This window comes from Capricornis sumatraensis, chromosome 9 (assembly GCF_032405125.1).
Source record: "Capricornis sumatraensis isolate serow.1 chromosome 9, serow.2, whole genome shotgun sequence".
Taxonomy (NCBI): Eukaryota; Metazoa; Chordata; class Mammalia; order Artiodactyla; family Bovidae; genus Capricornis; species Capricornis sumatraensis.
The window spans coordinates 13501704-13514641 of record NC_091077.1 but is presented as its reverse complement, the minus strand read 5'-3'; the positions used below and the strand labels follow the sequence as shown (position 1 = coordinate 13514641).

At 45.1% G+C, this 12938-nt stretch overlaps 2 protein-coding genes across 2 annotated transcripts in view; both read left to right on the top strand.

Annotated features, from left to right (window-relative positions):
* Positions 1 to 12938, top strand: part of LOC138085677 (zinc finger protein 160-like) — a 406927-nt gene that overhangs the window by 285372 nt on the left and 108617 nt on the right. The gene's annotated exons all lie outside the window — the stretch shown is intronic.
* MUC16 (mucin 16, cell surface associated) overlaps positions 1 to 12938 on the top strand; it is a 99152-nt gene that overhangs the window by 21952 nt on the left and 64262 nt on the right. Inside the window, exons 9-18 of the mRNA XM_068979947.1 lie at positions 911 to 1570; positions 2036 to 2786; positions 2871 to 3097; positions 3649 to 3766; positions 3864 to 4462; positions 4556 to 4807; positions 4877 to 5542; positions 5618 to 6934; positions 8607 to 8740; positions 8834 to 8901. Coding sequence (XP_068836048.1) covers positions 911 to 1570; positions 2036 to 2786; positions 2871 to 3097; positions 3649 to 3766; positions 3864 to 4462; positions 4556 to 4807; positions 4877 to 5542; positions 5618 to 6934; positions 8607 to 8740; positions 8834 to 8901 — 4792 coding nt within the window. The remainder of the gene's footprint in view (positions 1 to 910; positions 1571 to 2035; positions 2787 to 2870; positions 3098 to 3648; positions 3767 to 3863; positions 4463 to 4555; positions 4808 to 4876; positions 5543 to 5617; positions 6935 to 8606; positions 8741 to 8833; positions 8902 to 12938) is intronic.

Sequence of the window (12938 nt, the reverse complement as noted above, 5' to 3'; positions counted from 1 at the left end):
ATCTTAACCACAGCTACAGGGCCCAGTCAAAACAAACAAACAAAAAAAACAGTGATCTAATTTTCTTAGCTTTCCTCTCCTCCTTTTTCTGCCTTCACTCATTTTAGATTAGAGAGTATTCCATGGTCCTGAGTTATTTATACTCTCCGGAATGTGGGTAACATAGCTGCCACCTCTCTGTATTTAATAAAAAGAGCAATTCGATTTATTTGGCTTACAGAGAGCTCTTTCATTTTATGTGCATGGTTCTTTGTTAAGGAGAGCTTTACTTCATTATGTTTTTAAATTTTGTTTCTGTTATTTTTATGATGTCTACCTGAGTGAGGAAGAAAAAAAACTTATGTTGGTTTCCATTTTCAAGTTTTCATTGTTCTCTTTTTTATTTTCACACCCTTAATATTTATAATTAATTCAGAAACCGATTTTTAAAAATTCTGTTCCTGTTTTAAATAAATACTTTCAAACAAACCCACAACAACAACAAAAAGAATTCGTGGAGGAGGTGCAGCCCAAGGTGAGTCAGGCAAGGAACATGCATGCTAAGTCGATTCGGTCATGACCGACTCTGAGGCCCCATGGACTGAAGCCCACCAGGGTCATCTGCCCATGGGATTCTCCAGGCAAGAATACTGGAATGGGTTGCCATGCTCCTCTCCAGGGGATCTTCTGGACCCAGGAATCGAACCTGCATCTCTTACATCTCCTACATTGGCAGCCAGGTTCTTTACCACTAACACCACCTGGGAAGCCCCAGGTAAGGTAAGAGCATTTTCCCATTCCAGAAGGATCTCAGCACATACCAGGCAGACATTTCTCTCCCTTTCCTGACGTGGAGACAAAATAAGCAATTGCCAACCCAGTAAATAGTAATCATGTTGTCCCAATTTTGTGTCCATCCTACACTTCACAGGATTATCAACAGGAGGGACAGAGAGGACAGAGACCACTGCCACAGCTCTGAAGACCACAGTGACAGTGACTACCAGAGTGTCTACTCCCACTTCAGGAATGCTGCCTGTCCTCAGGACATCAGATAAAAAGGCCAGCACAAGCACAACAGGAACGATCATCACAACCCCAGATAGTCCAAAGATGACAGCCTCTTTGACCATCAGACCTGGAGATGAGACCAGCACAGTTCCTATGACAACCCCATCCATTTTCAGTAGTGGACCAGAGACTACACCCTCACTGGTCCCTAGTTCTGGGGCAGAAAGCAGCACTGTAGTTCCCATGACAACCTCATCTATTTTCAGTAGAGGACCAGAGACTACACCCTCATTGGTCCCTAGTTCTGGGGCAGAAACCAGCGGTGTAGTTCCCATGACAACCTCATCTATTTTCAGTAGAGGACCAGAGACTACACCCTCCCTGGTCCCTAGTTCTGGGGCAGAAACCAGTGCAGCTGTTCCAATTCTGACTGTTTCCTCAGATGAACCAGAGACCACAACCTCATGGGTCACCCATCCTGCAGAGACCAGTCCAACTGTTTCCAGGGCAATCTTCAATATTTCTCATAGTGAATCAGACAGCACACCCCCAACAACTACAAGTTCTGGGAAAGAAGTCAGTACAGCTGTTTCAACTCCAACTGTCTCCCGTGAAGTACTGGGGATGGTGACCTCACTGGTTGCTAGTCCTGGGACAGAGACCAGCTCAGCTGAAACTCAGCCAGCTCAAACTCTGGCTGTTTCCCCTGGTAAGCCAGAAACAGTCTCCTTGAATACCCATCCTGGGACACAGAACAATTTAAGTGTTCCAACTCCAACTGTCTCCCCTGATGTATCAAGGGTGGAAATCTCACCAACCACCAGTTCTGGGGCAGAGACCAGCACAATTTTTCCAACTATGACTGGTTTCCCACATGAACAAGAGACAACAGCCTCATGGGTCACCAATCATGGGACAGAAGCCAGTTCCACTTTTTCAACTTTGACTGTCTCCCCTGATGAACAAGTTACAACAGCCTCATGGCTCCTTTCCACAGAGACCAGCACACCTGATTCCAAAACAACTCTGAATTTTTCCCCTAGAGAATTAGACACCGCATCTTCAGCAACCACCAGTCCAGGAGCAGAAGCCAGTTCAGCCACTCCAGGGATGACTAACTCATCTAGAAAACCAGTGATGGTGACCTCCCTGGTTCTTAGTTCTGGGACAGACACTAGTACAACCTTTCTGACTTTGACTGGGTTCCCACATGAATTAGAGTCAACAGTGTCCTTGGTCACCCAACCTCCAGAGTCTGACCCAACTGTTTCTAAGACAATGCCTATTTCCCATAATGAATCAGATACCATGCTCTCAGTGGTCACCAGTCTTGGAGCAAAAGTCAGTTCTGCTCTCCCAACTACAACTGTCTCACCTGGTGTGTCAGGAATGGTGACCTCACTGGTTACCAGTTCCACAGCAGAGACTAGTTCAACTTCTCCAACTCTGACTGGTTCTCTGCATGAACCAGAGACTACAGCATCATGGGTCACTCATTCTGAGAGAAAAGTCAGTTCAACTGTTCCAACTATGACTGTTTTCCCTGAGAAATCAGATACAACAGTCTCTTTCGTTACCCATCCTGAAGAGACCAGCCCAACTGTTCCCAGGAAAACCTCCAACGTTTCCCATAGTGAATCAAACACCACATTCTCAGTGGCTACAAGTCCTTGGGAAGAATTCAGTTCAGCTGTCCCAGCTACAACTGTCTCACCTGCTGTATCAGGGACAGTGACCTCACAGGTTACCAGTTCTGTGGCACAGACCAGTACAACTTTTCCAACTGTGACTGACTCTATGTACAAATCAGAGACAACAGCATCAGGGGTCACCCATACTGAGAAAGATGCAAGTTCAGCAATTCCAACTATGACTATTCTCCCTGGGAAGCCAGATACAACAGTCTCACTGGTTACCCATCCTGAAGAGACCAGCCTAAGCATTCCCAGGACAACCCCCAATGTTTCCCAGAGTGAATTTGACACCACACCTTCAATAGCCACTAGTCCTGGGGCAGAAGGCAGTTCAGCTGTCCCAGCTATGACTACCTCACCTGGTATACCAGAGATGATGACCTCACTGATCACCAGTTCTGTTACAGAGGCTAGTACAACTTTTCCAACTCTGACTGATTCCACACACAAACCAGAGACAACAGCCTCAGGGATCATCCACTCTGGGACTGAAACAAGTCCAGCTGTTCCAACTATGACTGTTTCACCTGGGAAGCCAAATACAACAATCTCAGTGGCCACCCATCCTGAAGAGACAAGTCCAACTTTACCCAGGACAACCCCCAGTGTCTCCCATACTGAAACAGACACCACATTCTCAACAGCCACCAGTCCTGGGACAGAATCTAGTTCAGCAATCCCAGCTACAACTGTCTCACCTAGTGTAACCAAGTTGGGGACCTCTCTGGTTACTAGTTCTGGGGAAGAAATTAGTACCACTCTTCCTACACCAACTGCTTCTCCGGGTCAAATGGAAACCACAGCCTCATGGGTGACTCATTCTGAGCCAAAAGCCAGTGCAGCTAGTCCAACTCCAGCTGTTTCCACTCGTGTACCACATACAGTGAACCCACAAGCCACCAGTTCTGAGACAAATGCTAGTATGGCTATTCCGGCTCTGACACTTTCTCCCGTTGAACCAAAGACCACAGCCTCATTGGTCACTCATCCTGGGGTGCAGGCCAGTTCAGCTACTTCAGTTGTCTTCTCTACTATGCCAAGCTTGGGGACCTCACTTTTCACAAGTTCTGGGACAGAGACAAGTACAGCTTTTACAATTCCAACTGATTCTTCACATAAACCAGAGACAGCAGCCTCATGGGTCATGCATTCTATGGATACCAATACTTCTATTTCTAGAACAACTCTGAGTTTTCCTCATAGTAAATCAGACATCACACCCTCAATGGCTACAAGTTCTGAGGCAGAAGCCAGTTCAGCCATTCCAACTACAGCTATCTCCCCTAGTGTACCAGATGTTATGACTTCTCTGATCACTACTTCGAGAGCAGAGATCAGTACAACTTTTAGAACTATGACTGATTCTACACATGAACCAGAGGCAACAGCCTTAGCAGTCACCCACTCTGGGACAAAAACAAATTCAGCTATTCTAACTATGACTGTTTCCCCTGGGAAGCCAGACACAACAGTCTCACTGGTCACCCATTCTGAAGAGACCAGCCACACTGTTCCAAGGACAACCTCCAGTGTTTCCCAGGGTGAATCGGACACCACACCCTCAATGACTACCAGTCCTGCAGCAGAAGTCAGTTCAGCTGTCCCAGCTATGACTGTCCCACCCAGTATACCAGGAATGGTGACCTCACTGGTTACCAGTTCTGAGGCAGAGACCAGTACCACTTTTCGAACTCTGACTGATTCCTTATATGAATCAAAGACCACAACCTCATGGATCACCCATTCTGGGACAAAAGCCAGTTCAGCTGTTCCAACTTTTCCAATTCTGACTGATTCTACTCACAAACCAGAGACAACAGCGTCAGAGGTCACCCATTCTGGGAAAGAAACAAGTTCAGCTATTTCAACTATGACTGCTTCCGCTGGGAAGCCAGATACAACAGTCTCACTGGTCACCCATTCTGAAGGGACCAGCCCAACTGTTCCCAGGACAACCTCCAAAGTTTCCCAGAGTGAATCAGACACCACACGTTCAACAGCCACCAGTCCTGGGACAGAAACAAGTTCAGCTCTCCCAGCTACAACTGTCTCACCTGGTGTATCAAGGATGGTGACTTCTCTGGTTACCAATTCCGTGACAGAGATCAGTACAACTTTTCCAATTCAGACTAATTCCACACTGAAACCAGAGACTACAGCCTCAGGGGTCACCCAGACTGAAACAAGTTCAGCTGTTCCAATTCTGATTGTTTCTCCTGGAAAGCCAGATACGACAGTCTCACTTGTCACTCATCCTGAAGAGACCAGCTCAACTGTTCTCAAGACAACCCTCAGTGTTTCCCATAGTGAATCAAACACAACACCCTCAACAAGCACAAGTCCTGAGGCAGAAACCAGTTCAGCTGTCCCAGCTACAACTGTCTCACTTGGTGTTCCAGGGCTGGTGACCTCACTGGTTACCAGTTCCATGGCAGAGACCAGTATAGTTGTTCCAACTCTGACTGATTCCATGAACAAACCAGAGACTATAGCCTCAGGGGTGACCCACACAGAAACAAGTTCAGCTGTTCCAACTATGGCTGTTTCCCATGGGAAGCCAGATACCACAGTCTCACTGGTTACTCATCCTGAAGAGACCAGCCCAACTGTTCCCAGGATAACCTCCAATGTTTCCCAGAGTGAATCAGACACCATACCCTCAAAAGCCACCAGTCCTAGGGCAGACACCAGTTCAGCTGTCCCAGCTACAACTGTCTTACCTGGTGTGCCAGGGATGGTGACTTCACTGGTTACCAGTTCTGGGACAGAGACCAGTAGAGCTTTTCCAGCTCTGACTGATTCCCTACATGAACCAGCGACCATAACCTCATGGGTCACCCATTCTGAGACAAAAGCCAGTTCAACTGTTCAAACTATGACTGCTTCCGCTGGGAAGCCAGATACAACAGTCTCACTGGTCACCCATTCTGAAGAGACCAGCCCAACTCTTCCCAGGACAACCTCCAAAGTTTCCCAGAGTGAATCAGACACCACACTTTCAACAGCCACCAGTCCTGGGACAGAAACAAGTTCAGCTCTCCCAGTTACAACTGTCTCACCTGGTGTATCAAGGATGGTGACTTCTCTGGTTACCAATTCCGTGACAGAGATCAGTACAACTTTTCCAATTCAGACTAATTCCACACTGAAACCAGAGACTACAGCCTCAGGGGTCACCCAGACTGAAACAAGTTCAGCTGTTCCAATTCTGATTGTTTCTCCTGGAAAGCCAGACACAACAGTCTCACTTGTCACCCATCCTGAAGAGACCAGCCCAACTGTTCTCAAGACAACCCCCAGTATTTCCCATAGTGAATCTGACACTACACCTTCAACGGCCACCAGACCTGGGACAGAAACCAGTTCAGCTGTCCCAGCTACAACTGTCTCCCCTAGTTTACCAGATACAGTGAGCTCTGAGACAGACACCACTATGGCTATTCTACCTCTGACTCTTTCTCCTGGTGAACCAGCAACCACAGCCTTATTAGTCACCTCTTCCAGTGCAGAGACGAGCACAACTTCTGCTTCAACTGTTTTTCCTCATTTACCAGAAACCACAGCCTCACCATCCATCTGGCCTGAGTTGGAGACTAGCACAGCTCTTCCATCTCAGACGGTTTCTCTCAGTCCACCAGAAACATTCTCTTTCTTCACCATACCTGTGACCATGACAGCCAGAGTTGATCTAAATCCAACTGTTTCACTTGGGGTTTCTTCAGAAACAGGCTCAGTCTCCACTGAGGAGACAGAACTCAGCACAGCTATTGCAGTGTCGGCTACTTCCCATGGTTTACCAGAGACCACAGCTTCCCTGGCCACCAGTCCTGAAGCCAAGGCCAGTACAAGCCTCCCTGCTCTGACTCTTTCCCCTGGTGGTCTTGGGCCTCCCAGGACCTCTGCAACAACTGTTGAGCTTTATACTGTAACTTCTGGAAACACAGAAACCTCACCACCTGCAACCTCAGTTGAACTCTCAGAATTTCCCAAAACTGTGACTGGGGACACTGTGACCTTGAGACCATCAGAGACCACAATGCAACCTAAAACCAGTCATGTGGAAGGAGTAAGTACAACCACTATCCTGAAAACCGCCACTGTTGAGACCACTCATTTAGCTGCCACAGGTTCAGGCCCCACTGTGGCCGAGACCACAACCACCTTCAACACACTGGCTGGAAGTCCTTTTGCCCATGTGACCACACCTGGAACATCCGCCTTGGCCTCTGTGACCGTGACTTCAGGAACAAGTAAGAATAATGTTTTTATTGTGATAAAATATATACTTATATATATGAAATAATTGAAGTATTATTACCCACTCCAGTATTCTTGCCTGGAAAATCCCATAGGCAGAGAAGCCTGGCAGACTATAGTCCATAGAGTTACAAAGAGTTGGACACGACTAAGCAACTGGGCACACATATGAAATAGTAGATACATTTACCAATCATATGTAAATGGAGAGTTCAGCAGCATGAATTACATTGACACTATTGTGCAAACATCTCCACTACCTGTTTTCAAAATTTTTTATCACCCTGAACAGGGTCTGTGAACTCATTAGGCAAAAATTCCCCCTTTCCCACTCCTTCCAGCCCATGGTAACATCTAATCTATTCAGGGTCTATATGAATTTGCCTATGATAGGTATTTCGTATAAGAGGGATCACACAATGTATGTTTCCTTTTGTGTCTGGCTTCTTTTGTTTAGCATGATGTCTTCAAGGTTCATCCATGTTGTAGTGTTTATCAGAACTTCATTCCTGTTTGTTGTTCCTGTTTAGTCACTAAGTCATGTCAGATTCTTTTGAGACCCCACGGACTGTAGCACTCCAGGCTCCTCTGTCCATGGGATTTTCCAGGCAAGAATATTGGAGTGGGTTGCCATTTCCTTCTCCAGCGATCTTCTTGACCCAAGGATCAAACTCGCATCTTCTGCATAGGCAGGCAGATTCTTTACCACTGAGCCACCAGATGAATAATATTCCATTGGTATAGATGGGCCGCATTTTGTCCAGTCACCTGTTGGACACTCAAGCTGTGTCCATCTTCTGGCTATGATGAATAATGCTGCTATGAACTTGGGTGTGCACCAATCTGTCTGAGTCCCTCTTTCCATTCCCTTTGGGTATACACCTAGAATAGAAATTGTTAAGTCATTTGGTGAATTACTTTTTAGGGCTGCCTTCACAAAGTACAACAAACTGAGTGGCTTAAGCAACAGGAATTTATTGTCTCACAGTTCTGGAGGCTGGAGGGGGACCCTGGGAGAATGCACAGAACGTGAACTGTAGAATTAACCTATCTTGGGTGGGGAGGAAGCTAGGATATCTATCCACCAACTCCCAGGAATCATTGCTACAGGGATGCTCTCTGGGCCTAAGTCTCCTAAGACAAAGAGATGCAGGTGCTGGTACGTGCTGAAATGGTAAGAGCAAAGGGGAAGTGGGAATAAGGTGATCAATTCTGCATCCCAAGAACCTATATGTTGTTGTTGTTGTTGCTTTTGTAGTCACTAAGTCATGTCTGACTCTTCGCAACCCCATGGACTATAGCCCACCAGTCTCCTCTGTCCATGCGATTCTCCAGGCAAGAATACTGGAGTGGGTTGCCATGTCCTCCTCCAGGGAATCTTCCCGCCCGAGGGATTGAACCTGTGTCTCCTGCATTGGCAGGCAGTTTCTTTACCACTGAGCCACTAGGGATGCCCTAAGAATCCACGTAATCCCAAGCAAACTGGGATGGTTGGTCAGCTGATATGGGAGGATCTTGGACAGGAATTGCTTCATGGGTGTCTCAGGTGGGACAGCCTATGCCAGGCACCCATGTGGGAAGTGGAGTAAAGGTGTGTCCTCAGAGCCTTAGCTCCCGCCCTCAGCCCGGGCTTAACTCAGGACTGGCCTCATTTTACTTTCCCAGCCACTGCAGCTGCAATCCCTTTCTTGATGCCTTTTACTGTCAACTTCACCATCACCAACCTGCACTACACAGAAGACTTGGGAAACTCAGACTCTAAGATATTCAAAGACACTGAGAGACACCTGCAGCTGCTGGTGAGAGACCCACACCAATGCCCACCTTGCCTCGGCCTCCCAACGCCTTGCTGTCTTGTTCCCTCTCACTCGTCTCCCTCTCATTCTTTCCAGCTCAGGCCTTTGTTCAGAAACAGCAGCATTGGTTCCCGGTATGCCGGCTGTAGAGTGACCTTGCTCAGGTGAGACGTCTCCCAGGGAACTAAGATCCCACATGCTACGTGGCATGGCCAACAGATTAAAAAAGAAGAAGAAGAATGAGTGAATAATAGCCATATTTCTTCTAGCCCCACCCCCTGCCAAAAGAAAAGCATAATGAGGAAGGGGGTCATTGTTTCTATTTTTCCACAATATTACCATCTGGCTTTAGTGGAAGACACAGCAGAATATATGCTTCTGCATTCCATATTTACAATATTTCACCTTGTGGCCTCTGGAGAAAAAAATCATTGTATACTCTTGAAAGAGTAAAAGTGAAAATAATATCTTAGTATAACTATGAAAATATTTTTCACTTGGTGGATGCCCTGTAAGGTTGAGGAACTCTAGGAGTGTCTGGGCTGCACTTTGAGAACTACTGTACTATGCTACAGGGACATGTGATGGGAATACTTTGAAGTGTATAGACAATAGCAAGCAGAATTCCCAGACAAGAGAGGAATGGGATCTGTCTTCCTTCCTGAAAAAGCCACTGCTTTGGGTGAATCACCGCAGGGTCAGCTTAAATTCAAGACAAAGATATTTTTTTCCTTTATTTATTTATTAAAAATATGTTTTCATATAACTAGTTCTTTTTATATATAACATTTTTAAATTGGAGTATAATTGCTTTTGGAGTAGAAAATGGCAACCCACTCCAGTATTCTTGCCTAGAAAATTCCATGGACAGAGGGGCCTGGCAGGTTCGCAAAGAGTCAGACACGACTGAAACGATTTAGCACGCACACATGCACAAGCAACTCAACACACAATTGCTTTGCAATATTGTGTTAGTTTCTGCTGTACAACAAAGTGAATCAGCTATATGAATACATCTATCCCCTCCCTTTAGAGCCTCCCTCCCACCCCCACCCCCATCCCACCCCTCTAGGTTGTCACAGAACACCAAGCGGGACTCCCTGTTGTATACAGTAGCTTCCTACCCGCTATCTGTTTTACACACGGTAGAGCATACACGTCAGTGCCCTGCTCTCCATTCATCCTACCCTCCTCTTTCTCCCCTGTGTCTTCATGTCCTTTCTCTACATCTGCATCTCTATTCCCCCCCTGCAAATAGGTTCGTCTGTGCCATTTTTCTAGATTCCATATATACGCATTAATATAATTTGTTTTTCTCTTTCTGACTTACTTCACTCTGTATGACAGACTCTAAGTCCATCCACGTGACTACGAATGATCCAATTTTGTTCCTTTTTATGGCTGAGTAATATTTCATTGTTGGTCTGTACCACATCTTCATTATCCATTCATCTGTCGATGGACATCTAAGTTGCTTCCACAAGACAAAGATATTTTTGAACCATCTCTCCCTTTATTTCTTCTTAACTCATTTTCTCTGTTTTTCTCCAAACTTGGTCGCCCGCCCAACATGTGTTCCCAAAGAGTTGACCTCAGCCTTTGGATTTGCCCATGTGAAAATAAAATCCCCCCCCTTTCAGGCTCCATGAAGATTGTTACACAATGTCACAGCCAGCCATGGGGTGATTCATTCACATTATCCAAGGTCTATGATGCTCTTGGGTTTCCCTTCCACATGCTGTTGTTGTTCAGTTGCTAACTCATGTCCAACCCTTTGGGACACCATGGACTGCAGCACGCCAGGCTCCTCTGTCCTTCAGTATCTCCTGGAGTTTGCTCAAATTTATGTCCTTTGAGTCAGTGATGCTACCTAACCATCTCATCCTCTGCTGCTCCCTTCTCCTCCTGCCGTCAATCTTTCCCAGCATCAGGGTCTTTTTCCAAAGAGTCTGCTCTTCACATCAGGTGGCCAAAGTATTGGAACTTTGGTATCTGTCCTTCCAATGAATATTCAGGGTGATTTCCTTTAGAATTAACTGGTTTGATCACCTTGCAGTTCAAGGGACTCTCAGGAGTCTTTCAGCACCACAATTCCACATGCTCCCTGCCCTAGAAATCTCTGTTGTCCTTCCTAAAATCTTTACATCCCAACCCCAGGGCCCAAGCAGGACTCAATGGTTACTGGAGTGGTCACTATCTGTATTTACCTTCATGAGTAGACAGGGAGTGCACTAAGGGCTGGTAGGTGAAACAATGAGCTTGAATCAATTAATAAAAAGAATGAAGATAAGATTACTGAGCCATAAAAAGGAACAAAATTGGGTCATTTGCAGACATGTGGATGGACCTTGAGAGCATCATACAGAGTGTGAATAAGCCAGAAAGAGAAAAGCAAATATCATAAATTAACACATATGTGGAATCTAGAAAAATGGTATAGATGATTTTATTTGCAAAACAGCAATAGAGACACAGATGTAAAGAACAAATAAATGGATACCAAGACAGAAGAGGGGATGGAAGGAATTAGAAGATTATGATTGACTTATATATGAAAGGTTGTTGCTGAATCACACAAAGATGCCGGGATTCTTGGCCCCCAGAGGAGAAAAATTCAATCTGGAGCCAGAGATGAGGTTTGATCGCTCAGAGCTTTTGTGTAATAAAGTTTTATTAAAGTATAAAGGAGATAGAAAAGCTTCTGACATAGGCATCAGAAGAGGGCAGAAAGAGTACCCCGCTGCTAGTCTTTAGCTGGATGTTATATAGTCACTAGCAGTCTGTTAATGAAAGAAAGGAATGTCTTAAAACTCAGAATGCCACCAGGCCCCTCACCCATAAGATGCATTTTGGGATAATCTTGGCACCAGATGGTTCATCCTGGGCCATAAAAATGATTAACTTGAATCTTGTAAAGGACAGATTATCGTACAAATAGTTTCCTTTACATAGATTAGGGCAACCATATCTGAGTATAACATACTGGTTTGTTAAGTAGGTTCTGAGCCATTAGGCAGGACCAACTTGAAGACACAGTTTGGGGTAAATGCATAGTACATTAGCATAGCTTAAGACAAACATTTCCATAAAAAAGGCATTGGTTATCTCAAGGTTTGAGAATAGTTAACTTCAGGTGGAACCAGGTGTCATTATGGCAGCACAGTATTTTAAGAGAAACCTCCTTTTAAATTTGTGTAGAGAAGGAAAAAAATATTGCTAGTTTGTTTCCTCCTGCCGCTTAAGAGAGATGAAAATGTCTGACACTTGCAGGCTATTTCCTCCCTTTGGAGACCCCTGGCCTTCCTGCCTGTTGCCCTCTCATATACACACTGATCTACTATGTATAAAATAGACAACTGACGGGAACATACTGTACAGCTCAGGGAACTCGACTCAATGCACTCTGGTGACCTGAATGGGAAGGAAGCCCAAAAGGGAGGGTGCATATGTAAACATACGCTAATTCACTTTTCTCTACGGTAGAAACTAACAAACATTGTAAAGCAGCTATACTCCAATAAAAATTAATTTAAAAGAATTAAAACTTAAAAAAAAGAATGGGGACAAAAAGAAGTAATTGAGCTAAGGAGTAGCCCTGCAGAGTATTGCACTTAGGAGCTGGAGGGACCTGGAGCCCCACATAAGATGGAAAAAGATGTGTTTAGAAAAGCAGATGAAACCCAGGGGAGAGTGCTGACCAAGGGACTTTTCTCATGGTCCAGTGGCTAAGACTCCACACTCCCAATGCAGAGGGGCTGGGTTCCATCCCTGGTCAGGGAACTAGAGCCCACACGTGTTGCTATGAAGACCTGGCACAGACAAAACAATAAAATAAAACAAATAAATATTTTTTTAAAAAAACAGGGAAGTGATCTTAAAAAGGGTAAAAATGAACTTTTCTACAAAATGAAAATGGAGTTACAGATGTAGAGAACAAACTTATGCTTATCAGCAGGTAAGGTGCAGGGAGGGATAAATTGGAAGACTGGGATTGATATATACACACTACTCTATACAAAACAGATAACTCATTTATAGAGATAAATAAGGACCTACTCTATACCACAGGGAACTCTGCTCAATACTCTGTAATGGCTTAGGTCTATATGGGAAAAGAATCTTTAAAAAAGTGGATACATGTCTAACTAATTCACTTTGCTGTACAGCAGAAACTAACACAACATTGTAAATCAACTATCCT